This window comes from Anomaloglossus baeobatrachus, chromosome 2, assembly GCF_048569485.1.
Source record: "Anomaloglossus baeobatrachus isolate aAnoBae1 chromosome 2, aAnoBae1.hap1, whole genome shotgun sequence".
In the NCBI taxonomy this organism is placed as follows: domain Eukaryota; kingdom Metazoa; phylum Chordata; class Amphibia; order Anura; family Aromobatidae; genus Anomaloglossus; species Anomaloglossus baeobatrachus.
The window spans coordinates 428,254,477-428,279,850 of NC_134354.1; the positions used below are offsets into that span (position 1 = coordinate 428,254,477).

The window sequence follows — 25,374 nt, forward strand, 5'->3', positions numbered from 1 at the left end:
CTGGAAAAGCAGTTGTGAGAAGCAACATGATCAAGTATCACATAATATCACAGCCGCATCAAAGAGAAAGAGTTGCAGCCACTATATTGGGAGTGAGTTAATTGTTTGATCAAATATAGTACGTTAATTTTCAAGTTCATCATTTTGTGCGCCCCTGAATGATGGGAGAAATATCCAAATAGTCCTTGGCATAAAACATATTCCCCATCCATGCTCTCAAAGTCCAAGGTATCCAAAACAGGTAATCATATGAATTTTAAAGGTGTGAATTTCAATAAGTTTGTTGGGCAGCCTTACCATGCACTGCTCAAGCTCCGCCTGCTTCATGAAAGCTGAAAGGAAAATGCATCAAAAGTTGCAACATTTTTGTGCAACATAAAACTGCAAAATTTTTTCGTAATATTTCAAGGTATTTTTTATGCCAGAAAACTGACCAAAATACCTTCATAAATAGGGCCCTTAGTATTTCATCAACACAGCATAAGGACAGGAGGGTGGTGGGAGACATCTAAATGGCTCAGTGCAAAAAGCACTGCTTTGTCATCTCATCACGTAGGGTTTGCCACTGAAAAAACATGATGTTAGACAATATGCAGGTTGAACGTAACATTTCTGCAGTACTACATCTAAAATTCACAGGCATGCTATGTGTAGGCATAATTTAAGTTAATCAAACTATTGTAGAGTATGGTTATGTCTATAATAATGGAAAATGAATAATATTGCAGTAGGTGTTATTTGACCTAACCCTTTACTTTGTCTTTCAGAACTCTTTGAATTTGAAGCTATTGACCCACCGGATTTTTCAAGTTTTACAAAATCTGTTGAAAAGCCCTATCTTTTAATAAAGGCATTTCACAGTGATGGAGAACAAGGTGTGTCCCTTCATTATACCAAAGTATAAATGATTAAACAAAGGTTGATAGTTTAAGCTTCACTTGGCCTTAATTTCAGGACAAGTCTTCTCCTGTTATAGACACTATGAAGTATGAAGGCAGATGGGATTAAAATAATCTAATTAATTCTATCTAGACACTTGCTGTCTTGTGTAAATGGTTGGCTTGCTTAACAGATAATGTTGGCGTGAAATAAAGGGTTTCATTTTATTTATTAGACATAGAAAATAATTAGATGAAATCAATGTATGTAGTTTGCGGTACACTATTTACTGGAAATGTACAACTAAACTTAGACGTATTTTAGCTAAAGTTGTTAATTAATGGTCTATTTATCACTTTACCCCTCTTTTATAATTTAATTTTTGTTGAGTTTTCAAAAGTAAAATTACATAAAGCTGAAAATACTAATATTCCCTGCTACATCATTTTACTTAATGAATGAACTCAACTCTGAAGAGTTCACATCTTATAATTACAGTTAAAGATCAATGAAGACGAGACAAGACAGAATGTTGACACAAAAGGGAAGGAGGACAAAAAAACAAATAACAGTGTCCAAATGGTATTTCTACAGAAACTACTTTTCATAACCATATCTATTAACTGTCCCTTTTGTGCCCAAAATGTGCCCCAAAGACCCCAGATGGCATCAAAACATTCCAGTTTTAATAAGGCTGTGAGATATTCCTTGCTTTGACCTGAACTGTAAAAGTTAGGATCCGCTCTGAATACCTAGTATCTGTGCACTGACCCCGGCCTGGAGTTCTCATGCAACTCTGGGTAACTATCCGAAAGCGGTCATCTGGATAATTAAAAATAAAGGGAAAAGAAATAAAATTGGAATAAAGCAGGCATGTTATACTTACCAGTCTCCGCGCAGCTGTAACACTACTTCCGGGGCTGCTCCATCATGCATATGCCCTGCTTTCCCTGCCCACTGACGTCAAAACAGTTTTTGTGCATTTTTTGGCCAAGAGATGTAGATATGGTGCTGAAATTTATACACCATATTCCTGCACCAAATCTGCATCTCCTAGCAAAAAAAAAAAAAAAAATCTCATCACTACGCAACAAAACCATATTGTTTTTTTTTATTTTTTTTGCTTTTTTGGCTTGAAGATGCAGCTTTGGTGCAGGAATATGGTATATAAATATGAGTACCAAATCTGCATCATGGTTTTCTGCCAGGAGATGCAGGTCTGTGAACTCACAGTTCACTTGAGGTGAGGACACTGAGTGTAATGAAATCACCTGAGGTCAATTTACCTGCGCTCACAGGTGGGGTACCATGGGAACCTCCAGCCATTACCACAGATAAACTGAGTGACTTCACTGCTCATCACTGCGGCTCAGTCAGTCTCTTCCTGAAGCCCACAGAGTGCGGATATGTTCTCTGCCCGCACACTGTGACTTCAGTATGTATGTAGCAGACCTGGGATTGTTGTGGGACCTCATGTTGATTACCGTGGAATGGGGTGTTTGGGGTTACACTACCATACATACAGATTCCAAGCAGTCAAACATGCTGTCACACAGGGTGAGGGCACGGTCTGACTGCAACCAATCACAGATGCCAGGACTGCCAGTGGGTGGGGGAAGCAGTGCATGTACATGAGGGATAATGAGCGGTCCCAGAAGTAGTGTTACAGCCGCGCTGGAGACTTGGTAAGTATAACACGATTGCTCTAATCCCCCTGCTGTTTCTACCACAATTTTAAAGCGCATGATTTGGGTCCTCATAGACTTACATGGGGATCAGCGTCCGGGCAGATATCCGGGATTAATTTTGGTCCCAATTTTTTTTATTGTTTAAATCTGGTCGTATCATGATCCAGGCCGGCTTTTCCCTGCTATGGTTACACCCAGCTCTAGCCTAGTCATATCAGGGGTTAACTTCCTTTGCTACGTTCTGGATCCCAGGACACTATATCTTGCTTCTCTACCTATGGTTTAGTGCAAGTGATATTTTTGCCTTGCAGCTTGTATACTGGCTCTGGCGAGTGTTCCTGATCTGTCCTGCCTCGCTGCTACTGTGTTCTGACTTGTATCCCTCCCCCATTCATCTGCCTGTCCCAGTCCCTGACTTCCCGCTCCTGTCTGTTGTTTGTGTTTCCCTCTGCATACCTGATCTCCCAGTTTCCGACTCGGTTCTGTTTTCTGACTTGATTGTGATACTCCCCTTGCAGTGACTTGACTTTTCTGGCTAGACCCTGACTGTATTGACTACTCTATTACCCCCCGGTGGTTCGCCTGTTATCTGCCTGTTGAAGTTTCTCTGCTGTACCTCAGCTGCCTTTATGGTACAGTGTGACTTAGTCTCTCCTTCACTACTCTGCTGCCACCTAGTGGGGAATATGCTGTACTACGTCTTACTAGCCCTTTGTACAGTGTTACAGGTTGGACCCGCCAATCCTGGATAACTGTGGGTTTGCTCATCACTACCCATGACCTTAAAAATAAGACCCTTACCAATTTCCCAAAAGATTTGTATACTTGCACAGATCCAACAGAGATGGAGTAGGTCACTTTCAGTGCAGCTACATCTCCAACAGTACTTGGCAATATTGGGATTAAGTTTATGTAATAGGGAGGGAGTATGATGCCAAAACATAAGTAGCTTATTGTTATGCTCGCTGGTGCGAGTGGGAGTGGAACCACTGGGTCGCAGCACAGATTCACCAAAGGGGCATAATTAAGCCCTTACTGGATTTTCACCAGAGCCTCTGATAGTGAGCTGGACAGCTGGAGTGGCAGATACAGCTGACGGGTGCAGCAGGTTCGGCTAGTACAGCAAGCACGGATGGTTCAGCAGGTGCAGCAGGTACAGCTGATACTAGGATACAGATAAGTGTTAGAACACACAGCAAGACTACAGCAAATGGGAAGAGACTTGGCAACGGCAAATAGCAATGCATCTCTGAGGATAGATAACGTTTCCCAAACACCTCCCATTATGGGAGGATGCTGTAAATACCTAATCGCTTAGAGCTATTGGCTGAGAGGCATTTCCAGCTTAAAACATGCTGGCCTTCTAAGTATAGGTGCACGCCCTAAGTTAGCTCGCAGGAGACCTACGTGGTGTGCGCAATCCTGGAGCCGGCAGCAGGGACCAGGGACACAGAAACCTCTTGTAAGAGGCCAGGAGGGTGAATGTGCTGGCGTTCTTGCCGGGACGAAGGGGCAGGACAGTGCGAGGATGCTGTTAATAACATAACACTTATGTTGATTTTCCCTATAGGTAATATATGTTGAAGTCTTAGCTGCACTCCTCCTTATCCCTTGCCAAGTACCAATTGAAAGGGGTTCCCCTAGAATATATTCCCATTTACTCATGTAACTGACAACTTTGAGCTTCAGCTCCTGACATATAGCTGGTCACTGACACCATAATCTTCTTTGTGAACAATGACCTATCAGACTCCGTTACCTCATTTTGGCAAAGCTGTCTCTCAATTCGCAGTCTTTCAAGCCTTAATTGCTTCACTTCTCTTAGGTGTATCACACGGTATTTAAAAAGAATCCGTATATATTTCTAAGACTCTCTACCGTACCCATAACAAAGAACGGAACCATACCATCTTCCATGGGCATCTTCTCTTTATTGTTACCAGGAATTCTTACTCTCGCCACTCTGGACTTATTCTCCATTTCCCGCATAACTCGTTCATTTCTTTCAATGACTTTCCTCACTAGTGCACTAGGCACAGGGACAATATCTTCTTCCAGAAAATGTTGAGCTTTCTTTGTATGATCCAGCTGTCTAGCAGCGTGTTCTTTTCTCAACTGGTTAATCTGCTTCATGCAAACACATCTCAAGTGCATGTCACTCAGAATAGCAGACAAGGATGAACCAGACTTGTGCAATCCAAAATTCTCTTCCTGAGACCTCAGTTGATTTCTTTTGACTTTCCCTTGATGCTACACAAAGAAGCAGTGTGTTTCAGGAGTAAAATAAAATAGATCCACATGTGTGTCTCTAATTAACTCAGATGTTGCCAATAAACCTATCAGAAATTTCCAAAGACATGACATCATCATATGGGCTGTCTCAAATTGTTTAAAGGCATAGTACTCTAATGCCGGCGTCACACGGTACGATATATCAGGCGATATGTCGTCGGGGTCACGTCGTTAGTGACGCACATCCGGCATCGTTTGACATATCATACCGTGTGACATCTCCGAACGACTGTTAACGAGCAAAAATACTCACCTTATCGTTGCTCGTTGACACATCGTTCATTTTCAAAATGTCGTACCGCCTTCTGTGCGCCGGTTGTTCATCGTTCCTGAGGCATCACACGTCGCTCTGTGTGATGTGACACCCCGGGAACGATGAACTGCAGCTTACCTGCGCCCGCCGCCAATGCGGAAGGAAGGAGGTGGGCGGGATGTTTATGTCCCGCTCATCTCCGCCCCTCCGCTTCTATTGGCCGGCGGCTGTGTGACGTCGCTGTGACGCCGAACATCCCTCCCCCTTCAGGAAGAGGATGTTCGCTGCCCACAGCGAGGTCGTGCGGGAGGTAAGTACATGTGACGGGGGTTTAATAACTTTGTGCGACACGGGCAATGAATTGCCCGTGATGCACAAACGACGGGGGCGGGTGTGATCGCTGATGCGATCGCACGATAAATCGTCCCATGTGATGCCGGCATTAGTGTATGTAACCAAAGTAATAAAAATGCCTTAAAACATTATCTGTCTCTCTCTTTCTCTCATTATTCTGGCATTTGGCAAATACAAATAATTTTGGCTCCTAATTGACCTAAAACAGGAAAGGTTTATACTGATTTCATGTCAGATACTGAGAAAAACATGCAGATGTGTCTTTTTAGATACTGTATGTGAACTTCTGGTTTCAACTGTATGCATGTACATTTATATTTTTTCACCCCCTGGCTCCCCCCAGATGTACAGATGCATAACTTTTGCCTCTTGTTGTGTGTTTGCTTTATTTTCAAGGTTTCTTTTTTTTGTTTTTAGTGGTTTTTGGTCCTTGTATGGGTTCTATGGTTATGTAATCAGATACTTACACTAGACACCCCTTTTAGAATTTACATGCATATTATAGTCAATAATATGGTCAGTTTGTATATCATTTATAAGAAAATGTGTGAGATTAGATAGATTAGTGTTTAATATACTGTAAATGAACCAAATTTCCATAAAAGACCATTTTAAGTGGCCACGTAGCCTTTTTTACTACTACATGATTAAATGGTATTCTCCCCGTTCCCCAAAATGGAGATTTGATGGTACAGCTAAAGATTGTCAAAATTCTATCTCTTTATGTATTTATTTATTTATTTATTTATTGGGGGGGGCACAATTTCTGTTGAAATGTGGCAGTATTTAATGTGCATGATTGCTATATACATTGAATGCATCCAAAAATATTTTTCTTTTAGTTAAATTAAATATTGTATGTTTACTAGAATTTTTGCCTGTATATGTAAATGTAAAACATCTATAAGGGAATATTTAATGTGCACTATATGGAACTAGGTATTGTATTGGGGAACACCTCTTAATAATTAATTAAATTCAGGTTTTTAATTCATTCTCAATTTCACAGTTGTTTGACATCAAGCACCGAGCCACGCAGTTTGACTTTACATTTGTGAAGGATTGGCTCATTCTAAAGAGCTCACTCAATTTTTGGTACTGTAATAGCTTGCCACCATTATGACAAATTAGTTTCTGAAATTGTTTCCATCCTAAATGTTTCACAATCAACTATGAAGTCAGTATTGAAAAGTCGAAGTGTTTATGAACTACAGTCCCTGACAGAAGTTCTGTCGCTTATCCATGTTATGTAAATAAAAGCTTATAACCTGACTTTAAATTCATCCATTGGTTTCATAAATTACTCTTTTGAAAGCTGAAACCCTCCCAAATTTGGTTTAGGTTATGAAAATAAAGTTGCTGCAAAGCTGAATTATTGATCATTTAATGAACACAGAAAGGTCAGATTTTGGCAAGACAAACGTTTTGTCGCCCACAGAAAGTAATGGGAAATTCAAACAAATTATTAACTTCTAATACAAAGATATGTTGCAAAACATTGGTGAATGCAGTTGTGGTGCTATTAGAGCTATATTTAATATTTTGTGTGACTTCCATGAGCTTGAAGGACTGCATCCATGCGGTTCAACAATGATTCATACAATTTATTGATGAAGTCATCAGGAATAGCAAAGAATGCAGTCTTACATGCCTCCCAGTGTTCATCTAGATTCTGTGGTTTTGTCTTCCAAGCTTCCTTTCCTCTTTCATCCTACCCCAAACATGCTCAATGATGTTTGTGTCTGGTGACTGAGCTGGCCAGTCCTTGAGCACCTTGATCTTCTTTGCCAGGAGGAACTTTGTTGTAGAGATGGACGTATGAGCTGAAGCACCATCCTGCTGCAGAATTTGACCCCTTTTATGATTGGGAATGTAAGAGGTAGCTAATACTTTTTGATATTTTAGGCTATTGATATTGCCTTCCACCTTGCAAATGTTTCGCACACCCCCATACTGAATGTTACCCCAGACCATGATCTTTCCACCACCAAACTTAACTGTTTTCTGGATCCATACGGGTTCCAGTAGGTCTCCTGCAGTATTTGCGGTGGCTGTGGTGTAATTCAACTGAAGATTCATCAGAGAAATCCACCTTTTGCTACTTTTCCAGCATCCATCTGTTCAGCAGGCTGTGGGACTTGGCAAATACCATACAGTTTTTTAATTGCCTTTTGTTTAGTGCTGGCTTCTGGGCACTGATTCGACCATGGAGGCCATTTCAACACAGAATCCTACAAACTGTTCTAGTTGACACAGGGACTTGAGGTGACCAGGCCTTTTGGAGCTCTGCTGCAGTGGAAGAGGGGCTGGCTTTGGATTTTCTAACCAACAAACGTTCCTCCTGAGCAGTTATCTTGAGGGGTCTGCCAGACCTGGGCTTGTCAAAAACATTTCCAGTCTCTTTAAATCTTTTTTTAATTCTTTGCACTTGATGCTGAGACACATTAAAGGTGCCAGCCGCCTCTGCAGTGGATCTGGTCTTCAGCTTCTTGATAAGCAAGGCTTTGGTCGCAGGATGGATTTTTGGCATGTTATCAGAGGTTGTTGCAGTTCAAGTGAAGGTCTGGGGTGCTGGGTTTATTTTTATACACACCCACTAACCGAACATTTCGTGAGCACAGGTGAAGATGTTAACTAGGATTGGGTGCATTATATGACAAGGCGACAAAACCTTTGTCTTGCCAAAATCTGACCTTTCTGTGTTCATTAAATGATCAATATTTCAGCTTTGCAGCAACTTTATTTTCATAACCTAAACCAAATTTGGAAGGGTTTCAGCTTTCAAAAGAGTAATTTATAAAACCAATGGATGAATTTAAAGTCAGGTTATAAGCTTTTAAGCGACAGAACTTCTGTCAGGGAGTGTACAGCTGCTCACCCATGAAGTGGCAGACTGTATAATGTTACAGACACAGCAGACTGCAGCACCTTTAGTCAATGGCCGCCTGTGTAGCACACAATCCGGTGGCGTATCAAGGGATCACTGGACTCCACATACCATGTAAAGAAACGAATAACAGCGTCTTCCTGAGTGCTGATTCTTTTCTTTCTTTATTCCATCATAGTGCAGTAAACATGCAACGTTTCGACATCAGTTTGTCTTTTTCAAGAATGCTTGAAAAAGACAAACTGATGTCGAAATGTTGCATGTTTACTGCACTATGCTGGAATAAAGAAAGAAAAGAATCAGCACTCAGGAGGATGCTGTTATTAGTTTCTTTACAATGTATAATGTTACAGAACAGGGTCAACAAGTGCTGAGGCCATTATGCAAAAATTAACCAACGTTCTGCTGCTACAATACTATCCAAACCTTTTCAGGCATTAATATTAGCACAAAAACTGCATCGGTATGTGTTTTTGCATGGCTAAGCTCTGAATGCATGCCTTACATCACCAAAGACAATGCCAAGTGTTGGAAAGAGTGGTATAAACCTTAACACAATAGGACTCCAGAGCAGTGAAAATATATTTTGTATAATAATGAGTCACTTCTGTATAAAGCAGTCTGATGAATTTGTGAAATATCAGGAGTACATTCCCTGCATGGCTGCACTGTGCCAACTGTAATGTTTGGTAGCGGATGGATAATGCTATAGTCATGGGTGTGTCACGGCTGACAGACAGTCATGTGGTTTCTGGCAATAGAAAGTCACAACATTTGGCTGTGCAAAATACTTTCTTTTGTTCTTGCTGTTAGTATTCATTATACTACGCAGCTTTCCTGCTGGATTTTCATCTCTCAACCTTTAGGACTCAGCAGGAGCTCGTCTTCCATTCAGCGGCTGATTGTCAGTATTCTCTTTGAGTTTAAATACTCCCAACTTCCCTGGACCGTGCTGGTGATATTATTCAGTTCATTCAGCTCTGGTTGCAAGCAGGAGGTTTGTACTCATCTGTGGTATTGTTTCTGGTACTTTGCTGAACTACTACCTGAATCATCTGTGAACATGGCCGGCTTTAGGCTGTTGGTTCGCAGTGCAAATTTGCCCTTTGGTGCCCCCACCCCATTGTTTGCTTACCCAGAACACATGTTTGTACATAATCTGCTCATCATCTGCATATCTTTCGGCTGCCGAAGGATCTGTGAGCAGCTGAACATGGGAGGTGACATGAGTTATGCGGGCGTCACACGAGACGAGCTATCGTGCGATGCATTGTCGGGGTCACGGTTTTTGTGACGCACATCCGGCATCGCTTGCGACGTCGTTTCGTGTGACACCTCTGAGCGATGCAGAATCGCTCACAAATCGTGAGTCATGTACTCGTCGCTTATTTTTGAAAAATTGTTTATTTTGAATGGCCCCGGTTGTTCATCGTACCCGGGGCAGCACACATCGCTCCGTGTGACACCCCGGGAACTATGAACACAGCTTACCTGCGTCCTGCGGCTCCCGCCGGCAATGCGGAAGGAAGGAGGTGGGCGGGATGTTTACGTCCCGCTCATCTCTGCACCTCCGCTTCTATTGGCCGGCCGCTGTTTGACGTCGCTGTGACGCCAAACGTCCCTCCCCCTTCAGGAAGTGGACGTTCGCCGCCCACAGCGAGGTCGCTCAGCAGGTAAGTAACGTGACGGCGGTTTAACAACTTTGTGCGCCACGGGCAACTAATTACCCGTGACGCACAAACGACGGGGGCAGGTACGATCGCTCGTGCAGTCGCACGATAGATTGTACCGTGTGACGTCCGCATTTGACCCAAAAACAGTCCAATACTGAGCCATCCACAGTATAAGGAATCACCATCAATGTCTAATACTGGACATCTCCTTTAAAATCTTTGATTAGTACTCCTGTCCTTTGATGGGATCGTATAAAATACAGGTCTTCGCATGAGAATAAAGCCTGCTTTACACGTTGCAATTAGTTGTACAATCGCATTTGCGATGTGACACGCCCAGGTTGTATACGGGATCTTATGAGATTGCACGTAGGTCGTTCATTTGCTGTCACACGTGCGTTAGTAGTCTATGTTAAATTGATCAATTTTGTGTGCGATCCTTTAGATCATGTGTTCTGTGACGTATGCATTGGGCACCCTTTTTTTTTCTATTTATTGACTTGCCAAGCGTGTGTAATGTGTAGGGATGAGTTTTTACTATGTCATCTGCCATTCAGCTCTGCTACATGGCGCCTAACAGCAGACACAGACAGCCATGTAGCAGAGCTGAATGGCAGATGACAGCAGACACAGAAAGAGTCGCACGATCAGAATGAAGTCGGGTTAACTTCACCCGACTTCATTGTCATGCCGCGGCTCTGTCTGTGTCGCGTCCTGATTAGCGGTCACCTGGGAAGGACTCACCGGTGACCGCTAAACTCTTGAGTAACTGAATTGAGCAGCCCTCTCTCATATACTCACCGATACCTGATCCCCGGCGCGGCGCTGCACGGCATTCACACTGCTGCGGCGGCTTTTACTATTTTGAAAAAGCCGGCCGCTCATTAAACAATCTCGTATTCCCTGCTTTCCCCGCCCACCGGCGCCTATGATTGGTTGCAGTGAGACATGCCCCCACGCTGAGTGACAGGTGTCTCACTGCACCCAATCACAGCAGCCGGTGGGCATGTCTATACTGTGCAGTGAAATAAATAATTAAATAATTAAAAAAACCAGCGTGCGGTCCCCCCCAATTTTAAAACCAGCCAGATAAAGCCATACGGCTGAAGGCTGGTATTCTCAGGATGGGGAGCTCCTTCTTATGGGGAGCCCCCCAGCCTAACAATATCAGTCAGCAGCCGCCCAGAATTGCCGCATACATTAGATGCGACATTTCTGGGACTGTACCCGGCTCTTCCCGATTTGCCCTGGTGCGTTGGCAAATCGGGGTAATAAGGAGTTATTGGCAGCCCATACCTGCCAATATGTCCTAGATTAATCATGTCAGGCGTCTCCCCGAGATACCTTCCATGATTAATCTGTAAGTGACAGTAAATAAACACACACACCCGAAAAAAATCCTTTATTAGAAATAAAAAACACAAACATATACCCTGGTTCACCACTTTAATCAGCCCCAAAAAGCCCTCCATGTCCGGCGGAATCCAGGATGCTCCAGCGTCGCTTCCAGCTCTGCTGCATGGAGGTGACCGGAGCTGCAGCAGACACAGCCGCTCCTGTCACCTCCACACAGCAACTGAAGACAGCCGCGCGATCAGCTGAGCTGTCACTGAGGTTACCTGGATACAGCGGTGGATGCAGCGGTGGCCGCGGGTAACCTCAGTGACAGCTCAGCTGATCGCGCTACTCACCGCCGCTCCTGTCAGCTCCACGCAGCAACTGAGGTGAGTAGCGCGATCAGCTGAGCTGTCACTGAGGTTACCCGCGGCCACCGCTGTATCCAGTGACAGCGGGTAACCTCAGTGACAGCTCAGCTGATCGCGCGGCTGTCTTCAGTTGCTGTGTGGAGGTGACAGGAGCGGCTGTGTCTGCTGCAGCTCCGGTCACCTCCATGCAGCTGCGCTGGAAGCGACGCTGGAGGTCCGTGGATTACGCCGGACATGGAGGGCTTTTTGGGGCTGATTAAAGTGGTGAACCAGGGTATATGTTTGTGTTTTTTATTTCTAATAAATGATTTTTTCGGGTGTGTGTGTTTATTTACTGTCACTTACAGATTAATCATGGGAGGTATCTCGTGGAGACGCCTGACATGATTAATCTAGGACTTATTGGCAGCTATGGGCTGCCAATAACTCCTTATTACCCCGATTTGCCAACGCACCAGGGCAAATCGGGAAGAGCCGGGTACAGTCCCAGAACTGTCACATATAATGTATGCGGCAATTCTGGGCGGCTGTTGACTGATATTGTTAGGCTGGGGGGCTCCCCATAACGTGGAGCTCCCCATCCTGAGAATACCAGCCTTCAGCCGTATGGCTTTATCTGGCTGGTTTTAAAATTGGGGGGGACCGCATGCTGGTTTTTTAAATTATTTATTTCACTGCACAGTATAGACATGCCTACCGGCTGCTGTGATTGGGTGCAGTGTGACACCTGTCACTCAGCGTGGGGGCGTGTCTCACTGTAACCAATCATAGGCGCCGGTGGGCGGGGAAAGCAGGGAATACGAGATTGTTTAATGGGTGGCCGGCTTTTTCAAAATAGTAAAAGCCGCCGCAGCAGTGTGAATGCCGTGCAGCGCCGCGCCGGGGATCGGTGAGTATGAGAGAGGGGGTAAGAGGGATAGACTGACATGGACAGAGAGAGAGGGACAGAGATAGTGACCGACTGACAGAGATTAGTGAATGACAGACATTGTGAGGTGCTTCAGAACGCAGCTTTTCAGCTGTGCTCTGAAGCGGACCTTTTTTAAGCTGCGGTGCAGAGCGCACACCTGCGCACATAGCCACAGACATCAAAATCGTATGAGAGATGTTACACGTTTCAATTGACTAGGTTCGTGCAACAAAACGTTCAATTCTAGACAAAGATACGATGTGTTTGCGATCAACGGTTTTGCGTTCAATCCTGATCGCACGTAGATGTCACACGCAGATACCTCACAAACGATGCCGGATGTGCGTCACTTACAACTTGACCCCAACGACGGATTGTGAGATATATTGAAGCGTCTAAAGTGGGCTTAACAGCTGGTTGTCTACCCTAATTTTATGTGCGATACTAACTTATATGTTGACGGCATAGCCACAGGATAGGTTATAGTAAATATGGTCCCACATTTATTTAGTAACTAAACTGCTTTACAGATATCAACTCTGTTCCCATTAGGGATCAAAATCTACCTTCACAATCAGTATAACTTTATAGTGTTGAAGGAAATCAGAGGAAACATGGGGAGAACATACAAAATCCGCACAGATGAACTCTGGGATTTGAACACCATGTTGCCATCTATCACAATAATTCCCATAGAAATAGCTGTCTCCTTTAACATCACCATACACATAAATTTCCAGCTCAGCTGAGTGCTCCTCTTATCTAGGAAAGATCAGTGACAAAAGATTCTCAACATGCTGAATTATTCTCACCCAACATTGTCTCTTGGTTTAGAGTATCAAGGCTCTCTTACACATTGGACTGAAAGGTTCAGCTTTAGTTTAAAGAACTACCATCAGTACAAGAATATTTCACCAGAACCACCATCAGTACAAGAATATTTCAGCAGAACCACCATCAGTACATGAATACATAACCAGAATGATTATCAGTATGTGACTACATCATTAGAATCACCAACAGTACAACAGTGCAAGGATACATCCCCAGAATGATCATCTGTATGTGACACCATCACCAAAATCACCATCAGTACATGAATATAGCACCAGGACTACTATCATCAGCACATGTATACATATACAGTGCCTACAAGTAGTATTCAACCCCCTGCAGATTTAGCAGGTTTACACATTCGGAATTAACTTGCCATTGTGACATTTGGACTGTAGATTAGCCTGGAAGTGTGAAATGCACTGCAGCAAAAAAGAATGTTATTTCTTTTTTTATTTTTTTTTTTAAATTGTGAAAAGTTTATTCAGAGGGTCATTTATTATTCAACCCCTCAAACCACCAGAATTCTGTTTGGTTCCCCTAAAGTATTAAGAAGTATTTCAGGCACAAAGAACAATGAGCTTCACATGTTTGGATTAATTATCTCTTTTTCCAGCCTTTTCTGACTAATTAAGACCCTCCCCAAACTTGTGAACAGCACTCATACTTGGTCAACATGGGAAAGACAAAGGAGCATTCCAAGGCTATCAGAGACAAGATCGTGGAGGGTCACAAGGCTGGCAAGGGGTACAAAATCCTTTCCAAGGAGTTGGGCCTACCTGTCTCCACTGTTGGGAGCATCATCCGGAAGTGGAAGGCTTATGGAACTACTGTTAGCCTTCCACGGCCTGGACAGCCTTTGAATGTTTCCACACGTGCCGAGGCCAGGCTTGTCCGAAGAGTCAAGGCTAACCCAAGGACAACAAGGAAGGAGCTCCGGCAAGATCTCATGGCAGTGGGGACATTGGTTTCAGTCAATACCATAAGTAACGTACTCCACCGCAATGGTCTCCGTTCCAGACGAGCCCGTAAGGTACCTTTACTTTCAAAGCGTCATGTCAAGGCTCGTCTATAGTTTGCTCATGATCACTTGGAGGACTCTGAGACAGACTGGTTCAAGGTTCTCTGGTCTGATGAGACCAAGATCGAGATCTTTGGTGCCAACCACACACATGACGTTTGGAGACTGGATGGCACTGCATACGACCCCAAGAATACCATCTGTAGGCAGTCAAGCATGGTGGTGGCAGCATCATGCTGTGGGGCTGTTTCTCAGCCAAGGGGCCTGGCCATCTGGTCCGCATCCATGGGAAGATGGATAGCATGGCCTACCTGGAGATTTTGGCCAAGAACCTCCGCTCCTCCATCAAGGATCTTAAGATGGGTCGTCATTTCATCTTCTAACAAGACAATGACCCAAAGCACACAGCCAAGAAAACCAAGGCCTGGTTCAAGAGGGAAAAAATCAAGGTGTTGCAGTGGCCTAGTCAGTCTCCTGACATTAACCCAATTGAAAACTTGTGGAAGGAGCTCAAGATTAAAGTCCACATGAGACACCCAAAGAACCTAGATAACTTGGAGAAGATCTGCATGGAGGAGTGGGCCAAGATAACTCCAGAGACCTGTGCCGGCCTGATCAGGTCTTATAAAAGACTATTATTAGCTGTAATTGCAAACAAGGGTTATTTCACAAAATATTAAACCTAGGGGTTGAATAATAATTGACCCACACTTTTATGTTGAAAATTTTTTAAAATTTAACTGAGCAACATAACTTGTTGGTTTGTAAGATTTATGCATCTGTTAATAAATCCTGCTCTTGTTTGAAGTTTGCAGGCTCTAACTTATTTGCATCTTATCAAACCTGCTAAATCTGCAGGGGGTTGAATACTACTTGTAGGCACTGTACATATCTTAGAAGAATTGGTATTTTATATTCATAACAAAATGAATAGCTGTTAGTGAATAGCCCTCAGCAATACCTTTGGCAGAAAGTAGGTTGCCTCCAGTGATCATATATTTACATATTGCAAACTATATCACTATAATGCCATTTTCTGAGCCTTATACAGCAAATAAAATAACTATTGAACACATCTCCAATTTTTCAAGTAAATATATTTTCAAAGGGGCTATGGAGCTGAATTTTCCACCAGATGTCAGTAACAAGCCATCTAAGCCACAGAGGTAATAAAATCAATCCATAGATGTTCATAAATTAGGTAATATGTAATAATGAGAACTGACACAATGAAACAATATTGAACACATGCAGAAACAGAAAGAGAAAAAAAGTCATGGAAAGTCATGACACCAGCTATAATCTATCAGTAATTACAAAGCAATCCTGCCACTTAGTGAAGAATAATATAATCTGGTTCAACTAGCCAATAAAAAGGTATATTATTACCAAAGTGCCATAAAAGAAACATCTCATGATGGGTAAAAACAGTGAGCTATCTCAAGACCTTCACATAATTATTGTTGTAAAAGATACTAGTGACATTGGTTACAGAAAAAATTCTAAACTACTGAAGCTTCCAGTGAGCTCTGTTCGGACCACAATCTGTAAGTGGAAAAAACATAATTATACCATAAACCGGCCACCACCAAGTTCTCCCTGCAATATTTCAGACAGAGGAGTGAAAGAACTATCAGAAGAATTGTCCAAGAGCGAAGGACCACATGTGGAGAGCTACAGAAATATCTCCAATTAGCAGGTACAATGGTTTCAAAGAAAGCCAAAAGTAATGCAATAAACTTCCATGGCCTGTATGCACACTCCTGTATGCATGCTTATCACGTATGACTCCACTGATGAACAAAAAGCAGGTTCAAGCGTGTTTAAAGTTATCTCAACAAGAAACTGAACCCTTTAGATGGCATAATAACACCATGTTTGGAGACTAAAAGGGAAATCAGCTCAAAAACACCAAAACCAGTAAAATGTGGAGGTGAGAACATTATGGTGTAGGGTGGTTTTTCAGCATACGGCAGTGGCAAACTTCATATAACAGAAGAAAGGCTGAATGGACAAATGTACTGAGACATTCCAGATAAAAATCTGCTGCCACTGACCAGGATGGTGAAGATGAAATTAAGGAGGATATTTCAGCAAGAAATTGATCCCAAACGCACAGCCAAGGAAACTACCAACTGTTCCCAAGGAAGAAAAATCTGCTAGAATAGCCGAGCCGATCACCGGAGCTGAATCCAATAGCAAATGTATGGAAGGAACTGAAGCTCAGAGTTCATAGGAGCTGGGACCTGCAGGATGTGAAAGGTGTGTGTGTGTGGAAGAATGGGCCAAAATCCACCAGAGCAATGGGTATAGAGGCGATATTGCAGTCCGCTCATCCCCATGAAGTGACCCCCTGCTCTGTGATGTCAGGTCAACTTCCAGTTGACCTGACATCACCGAGGCCAGCCGTAGTCTTCCTTATTGACTGAGCAGTGGGTGGCATTTCACCGCTCGTCACAGCCCAGCATCGCTCGTGCTAGCGGCGCTTTGCAGTGAAGGAGAGTGCGCGCGATATGCTGGGCTGTGACACTGGGCTGTGATGAGTGGGTGAAACAACGTCCACAGCCCAGTCCCTTAGACTGAGGCCTGGGCTCGGTGTTGTCAGGTCAACTGGAAGTTGACCTGACATCACTGGATCCCTGAGGTCACAGAGCCTGGGGGTCACTTCATGAGGATGAGCAGATTGCAATTGCGCCACTCACAAGCAGAATTGGCTGAACAAGGTATTTAGAAAAAGCCTTTCCTATCAGTTTTACAGGTATATGGTCACTACTGCAGAGCAGTGAATCTCCCTTTAACCCCTTTACCTCGCAGCAATTTTCCATTTTTCATTTTTGTTTTTTCGTCCTCTTCTTCCAAGAGGAATAACTTTTTTATTTTTCTGTCAATATGAGGGCTTTTGTTTTGGGGGAAGAGTTGTACTTTTTAGTGAAAGCATTTATTCTGCCCCCTATTGTACTGGAAAATGTGAAAAAAAAATTCCAAGTGCGGTGATATTGCAAAAAAAGTGCAATTGCATAATTGTTATTAGAGTTTTTTATTTACCATGTTCACTATTTGGTAAATTTAACCTGGCAATATGATTCTCCAGGTCGGTACGAGTTTGTAGACACTAAACGTGTAGAGTTTTACTTTTATCTAAGTGGTGAAACAAATATATGAATTTTGTAAATAAAAAAAAAAAATGCGCTTTTTCCATGACCCATAGCGTTCTCATTTTTCGGGATCTGGGGTTCAGTGATGGCTTATGTTTTGCCTTTTGAACTGTTGTTTCTAATTATATGATTTTTTGGGGGTAAATGCAATGTTTTGATCGCCTGGTATTGTAATTTAATGCAATGTTGTGGCAACCAAGAAAAGGAATTCTGGCATTTAGATTTTTTTTCTCGCTACGCCTTTTACCGTTCAGATTATATGATTTTATATTTTGATAGATTGGGCATTTCTGAATGCGGCAATACCAAATATGTGTGTGGTTTTTTATGTTTGGCAAAAGAGGGGCGATTTGACTGGTTTTTTTCCATATTTTTTAAAGAATGTTTTACTTTTTTTAATTTTTTTATTGATTCCACTAGTCCCTTTAAGGCACTTTATGCCTGCCCTGCACTGTCTGATTGCTTCTGCTGATCAGGACAGTGCTTCAGCATCTCTCTGAACAGCAAAAATGCTGATCTCTTGTTAATGCCCGCGCTCTGCTGGCATTCACGACAACTCATTGGCATCCCGTGATCACCTGGAGATCTTCGCGTGCCTGTTAGCTGCACATGTCTGCTGATCAGATCAGCCGATGTGTCGAGGGCTATGGGGTTCTCGGTCCCGGGCCATATATTTACGGGGATGCTGTGTCACGGGTGAATACTGGCCATTGCCCGATCCCGTGCCCTGGGTGCTTTTTAATGGGGAGTATTTACAGGGGAGATTAAAGTCATTGATGTGATGCAACCTGTGGGTTGCGGTTAAGATGGTGAGACCGCTGCTGCTGAGTTGGTTACCCCTAGGGCTGGTGGTGATGACAGCTGTGGTAGTAGGCACTCCGCAGCTAGTGCCGGGCCCTGGGGAATGTATAGTGGGGACTTTTGCCAAAGGGAGACCACACCGTGGGTTAAAAGTTAACAGTTTTACTCACTCTGGACCCTCGGACGGATGGTTCAGGTCCCTGTAGTTCCAGTGCCAATTTGATGACTCGGTATCTCTGTCCCCGGCACCCTCAGTGTAGTTGGGTCCCCATAGCTTGAAGCCTATTTGGGGTCCCAACTGTCTCTTTGCAGTCTCCTCGTCTGTATGGCGGGCAATGTGGACCCTTTAGGGCTGGTCCGTGGTCCCGAACCCTGATCCTTGCTTTATTGCTGATGCCCCCGGATCTGTGGATCAGTAAGGTCCGTGAAGGTCCCCTCACTATCCAGGTATTTGCCAGGCCACGTGAAGCTGACGCCTGACCTAGAGCCCTGTGCCCCATCGGTGCTCTGGTTCCAGAGGTACTCAGGTGTACCTACCCTGGCGACCACTCTCCTGTGCCCTCGAGTCACCATTACACAACCCAGCTCTAGGCACCTCTATTCACTTTCACTCTCCTGACTTGACTGACTGTCCCCTCCCACCAGGCTGTATAGTCCCCTGGTCAGGCTCCGCCCTCTAGGTGGTCATCCCTTTGGTGTCTGACTAGCCAATTACCTCTGGTGTGTAGTGGAAACTTGGATTTGGGTGTGTGCAGATATTACTGTCACTGGTGTTCCAGGTCCCTGGGAGTAGGACCTGCATCCTGGTGAGGATGCAGTACCTAGTAGTGCCCTGGGTGGTTCAGGGGCGCTACACCGACATGCGCGGGGAATAATCCCGGCTCACCAAGTGAGCCTGCATTAAAGGGAGGGAGGTGACCTAGGATGTGTATATATATGCGTCCTAAGTCATAAAGGGGTTAAATACATGTCAGTAATGTGTTCAATACTTTTTCCCTATGTCATATCTCATTATCACTTAATTTATGCACATCTATGGTTTTATTTCTTTGCCTGTGTGGATTGGATGGGTTGTTACCAACATCTGGTGAGAAATTTATGTGAATAGCATCTTGAGAAATATATTTACTTAGAAAATCAGTGACGTGTTCAATACATATTTCACCTCCTATATTTAGCAAAACTGATAACGTTCAGTAAAAGACAACAAAATGTCTGGTGTACCAAGCAAAAAATAAATTGTCTCCAATAATCACATATATAAATTTTGCTTCCTATAGTACTGACAAAAGTTTATGATCTCAATACGAATAACTAAACTGATAGCTGTCAGTGACTGGCACTCAGCAATATGTCTGGCACATGTACATGGAAAGAACACATTACACCGGGATGAGGGGAAGGCATCATTTTGCTGCAATGGGTGTATGTATTTATACTCCAGGAGAGTGCTATTTCAAGACGTTAGTATATGAATATACTCAAAATGGAGTTAATGATGATATTCAAGGGGGTGGGGGACATTATTGTATGATTATACTCCAGGGGTGGGGGGTGTTATTGTATGATTATACTCCAGGGGTGGGTGAAATTATTGTATGATTATACTCCAGGGATGGGGGGCGTTATTATATGATTATACGCCAGGGGTGGGGGGTGGTATTGTATGATTATACTCCAGGGGTGGGGGGTGTTATTGTATGATTATACTCCAGGGGTGGGGGGTGGTATTGTATGATTATACTCAAGGGATGAGGGGTTTTATTGTATGATTATATTCCAGGGGTGGGGGGCATTATTGTATGATTATACTCCAGGGGTGGGGGGTGTTATTGTATGATTGTACTCCAGGGGTGGGGGGGTGTTATTGTATGATTATTCTCCAGTGGGGGAGGGGGCATTATTATATGATTATAATCTAGTGAAGGGGGCTTAAATTATGATTATATGAAAAGGGCAATCATTTAATTAAGGAGGGCATCGTTTTACAAGAATGGGTGTGAGTGATTATGCTGCACTGTGGCTCATGTATAAGTGATTCATACACATATAACTCTTTGCAGTCAAATGAAGCCCCCAACTCCAGGAACAAAATATACACTCTTGGAATAAAATGCCCCTCTCTCCACCTTTCATGTACAAGTGTACACAGTTATTCCCCCTTTAGTAATAGCTGTCCTCATGTTACCTGTAGCGTAATGGAGTCCCTTCCACACCCTCCTGCCCTGACCTTACACACTGCAGCAGTGTGGAGCTCCTCACAGCTGACGTCCCACGGATATCTTTATCACATCATGGATGGTCGCAGGCTCTATCTGCATCCTCAGCAGCCGGATGTCGGGGCATAGCACATCAGAGAGGATGAATTTCCCGCCCCCACAATCCTCTCCGTGAGATAAGTCAGAGGTGCAGCAGAGAGTAAACACACTCAGTGAGGGAGCAGGAGCCGCAAATCGAAAATGACAGCGGTCTCCTTGCAGCGCCCCCTCTGGAGCCTGGCAGCCGGCGCCCTGTGCGACCGCACCACTCTCACATAAGTAAAGCCGGATATGTCTGTGGATAAGTAGTTCATGCACTTTCCCCAGTGTATCCTCCTTTTTGTCTTCTATAGTCTTTAGTGGGGTTGATGAACAGCTCATCCCATCTCTTTCCCCATTTAGGGCCCAGCACTAGGGATACCTAGGGTCAGGTATCTGGCTCGGCGCACAGGTGCAGAACCTATCCAGGGTGGTGAGGGACCTCAAGGACCAGCAGTAGGTTTGGTCAGGCGTCACCATCTTCCTCTTACCTAGACACAGGATTTCCCTTCCGTTTCCTTTTTCCGTTTGCTATGTACTTCCCCGTACCTAGAGTGACAGCTATGGCGTTCTTTACTCAGGGGTTGACCTAAACCCCTTAGTTTGAGTGAGCATCTTAATGCTTCAGTATGGCAAGATATCTTGGACAATTGTATGCTTCCAAGTTTGTGGGAACAATTTGAAGAAGGCCTTTTTATGTTCCAGCATGACTATTCCCTGGTGCACAATGTAAGGTCCACAAAGGCAGGGTTGGGTGAATTTCGTATTAAAGTACTTGAATGGCTGCACAGAGCCCTGACTTTTTAACCCCATTGAACACTTTTGGGATATTGCTAGTCAGGCCTTTTTACCCTACATCAGTGTCTGACATGATAAGTGCTCTTCTGGATGAAAAATTACCACAGAAATGTCAAAATTTTGTAGAAAGGCTCCTTAGAAAAGTGGGAGCAGTTTTATTTGCAAAAGAGGGACTAACTCCCTATTAATGCCTATGAATTTAGAATGGCATGTCATAAAAGCAGCTGTAGGTGTATTGTGTCCACATAATGTATATCCTAACAGACACTAATGTCAGACAACATTGGGCAGTGCTGATTCCTGCAATCATGATGCTGAAGCTTTATATGTATGGAAATTAGACCTTCTTCCCATTGTAAGCACTTTTTCAGTACCAATCCCCATACTTACAGGCTTAAACGGCTGGGGTTCGTGTCCTCAAATTCAAAATCATACTCCTGCTGGGATTCTGCAGGTACAGCCTAGGCAGAAATCTATGGCGTTATGTAGGAATTATCATTAATTTTATAAAAAAGAGATGACTTATGATATCTAGAAGCAAAGAATTCATATATTAGCCTTTATATTAAAAAACACATGTAATGACTTGTTATATCACAAGACACGATGAGAAATGTATTATCATTTTTTTATCTAATTCTCAAGTTTTATTTTGTAAGGTGTGCATTCGCTTGGATGGGCCAAAATTGATGCTTTTGAACAGGAAGCAAGGAGCGGTCTAATCGTATGGAAACCCAGGGAGTTCTCATCTCTGTTATCATTTCATCCTGGGAAGGAGCCAGATAATATTAATGAGTGCACTTCAAGTATCAGTGGATCAGGTAATTAAAAAGAAACAAGCAATGTTGATTACCAACCACACGGCAGTGCATTTGACATTGTCAATTACAATAAAACCTGTAATTAGAGCATCCTAATGCTGTACTTTCAATTTCCTTAACAAAAATGTCTAATTTTCTCATTTATGTGGCCTTATTTGAATGGGAAATTAATATAATTTTGGAAACCTGTGTCAATTTACTAATACTTTATTGAATAGTTGTTCTTTTTAAGTAGACTTTACATGAAAATCGAAACTTTAGTTATGCAACAGGAAACTTAGGGTAAAAAAATGTAAAGAACATTAGGTTATTGAAAAAGTTTTGGTAAACTATTAAAGTTCACTGCTTAGAGCTATAACTATACTGTGACAAATAGGTTGATTGTCTGTATCTGTTTTCACATTGCTTTATCAGTGGTTCATAGGAAGGTATCATCAGAAAATGACCTATTGTTTAAATCAAGTTTTTGTTTTAAATACATTATAGAACTTTCTGTTATCCGACTTGCCATTGGGGCTCTTTTACAGTAAAAGTTTGTTTTGTTTCACAAAGTAACACATAGACATTAGGCGCAACAGTCAAACTTCGACCCTATATTATGTATTGAATCATGGGCGGACGAGCTATTGGTGGAACCTCTACAGCTGCACAGGGACCCAAGAGGTAAAGGGGCCTACAGCAACCTCCCAAGCAGGTGGAATTGTGCAGTATGATGAATTATTGAACTACAAAGGCCCATACTTTGTTCTTGCACAGGCGCCCTTTTTTGTTTGTGTCCACCAGTGTAATGAAGAAGGATCTAATGAGCCTGTGAAAAGATCATTGTGAAGGAACAGGGAAAAGCGTCGGCTGCGGCATTGCCTAATGTGAATAGTGGATCCTGAGTTATCAGCTGTGTATGAGGATGTTACCTGTCATTGCAATTCTGCCTGTGACAATAATCTCTACTTAAGGGCTAGACATGAGGCTGGGTAGTCAAGAGGTCTAGGATCAGATATCAGGAGGGTTCGTAATAACCAAAAGGGGTAAGACAAAGGCTTACAGCTGTTTTACACGTAGCGACATCGCTAGCGATGCCGCTGGTGAAAGCACCCGCCCACGTCGTTTGTGCACAACATCGCTATGACCCGTCACACTATACTTACCTGCCTAGCGACGTCGCTGTGGCCGGCAGACTGCCTCTTTTCTAAGGGAGCGGTTCGTGCGGCGTCACATCTCGTTAGCGATGTCGATGCGTGTAAAGCCCCCTCTAGTCAGGTCATGTCCGAGTTCCAAGTTCTAGTAAGGTAGCAGATCAAGACAGAGAAGATAGCAAAGGAGTAGTCAGAAGTGAGGTCAGGCAGCACCAAATCAGAGAACAGCAACAAGGCACACAGACACCACCGAGCTTATAGTTAAAACTGTGAGAGATTACTGTGATCCAAATAGAAAAAAGTAGTAAGTCCAGCACATATAAAAATTAAAAGATTAATCTGGACTATCCTGACCTATTTTTACAAGTGTATCTCTGTATGTGAACAAACCTTTCTATGATGTTGGAATAGAAGACAAGTTTTTTATATATATGCTGGACTTGGAGTTGTAGTAAAATGGAAATTTGTAATGATTTGCTCAATTTCGACTCAAGCTTTACCTGCATCTTCCCTACACCAGTTCAAGATTATAGACAGGTGGCAAGCTATGTAATAAGCCCTAAAATTGGGCAAACCTATACCCCCTGAAGTTTTAGAATGATATAAAATGCCTACTCAGATACGGGGAGATTTACCAGAGTATATGAACTTAGTTTGGACCGATGGAAAACTCCTGAAGAAAGATGATGGAACCCCAATCGGGAGGGTCTGTATAACATACAAGATCTGAGAGAACATATTAATATTAACCTCTTTCCGACATTGAATGTAATGGGTATATCCTGGCTGTCAGTGCCTTAACAACCAAGTATGTACCCTGTACGTCATGGCGATCGTGGGGGCACAGGTGCTGTGCCCCTGCAATTGCCGCCAGTAGCTTGGCTTATCTGACAGCCGAGCCCCGGCTCTCACAACCAAGGACGGTCACTGCGCCATTGTTGGCTATTAAACCCATTAAATGCTGCGATTGATACCGATCACAGGGGATTGTGAGAGGAATCACTCTCCCTTGCAATGTAATCAAGAGGGCCCAATGGATGCTATGGTGACCCGAGGTTGTCATGACAACTTCCGGATCACCAAGCTACAGGAATCCTCAGGGATCATGCCAGGAGCATGATCCCTGATGATTCTGTCAGTATGTAACTGAAAGTAAAATATATTCAATGTACACCTTTACTAGTTATATACGATGCAATATATTTTCTCTGTATTGATTCCTAATTGTTTAATAAAAAAGATCTGATTTAAAAAAAGAAAGTAAAATATATTGCAATACATTATACTAGTGATCAGGGGAATAAAAAGTAATGTCTCATATAGGGACTAAGTAAACAAGTAAAAAAAGGGTAAAAATATAAAAAAAAAAAAATCAGAAAATAAAGAACAAAAAAAGATTATTCCAATAAATAGATATATTGCTGTGTCTGTAACAACCCAATCTATAAAATTTATGACAAGAGAAAAAGAAGTGTGCACACAGGAGGGATACACCAAGTTATGTGAAAAAGTACTTTATTACAAATAGGACACAGGGTCACACACTTTTAAAACCATTTAAAAAGGCATAAAGCCACATATCAAAAAGTGTCCAATCCTCCGTTAAGGTTGGACTATCCTCTGCTATCCAAGAGGAAAATGCTATGGAGATGCAACAACATATAGTTCATACAGGTATGGGAAAATATAGGGGATGTACCAACATTCCAATATATAGTACATTATACAGAGTCATACCCAAGAGCAAGTAAGAGTTGTACATGCAAATAAAGCACAGAAGTTAAATATGCAGTTTCAATTGATAATTATACCACTATAATCTTTGCAAGGAGAGAGTATCCCCCAGCAGGAATGAAATTCCCCAAGGTATAA

At 43.0% G+C, this 25,374-nt stretch overlaps 1 protein-coding gene across 1 annotated transcript in view; it reads left to right on the forward strand.

Annotated features, from left to right (window-relative positions):
- The window catches only part of LOC142289817 (uncharacterized), a 257,307-nt gene that overhangs the window by 38,798 nt on the left and 193,135 nt on the right, over positions 1-25,374 (forward strand). Inside the window, exons 8-9 of the mRNA XM_075333745.1 lie at positions 768-875; positions 22,208-22,369. Of these exons, the coding sequence (XP_075189860.1) occupies positions 768-875; positions 22,208-22,369 (270 nt within the window). The remainder of the gene's footprint in view (positions 1-767; positions 876-22,207; positions 22,370-25,374) is intronic.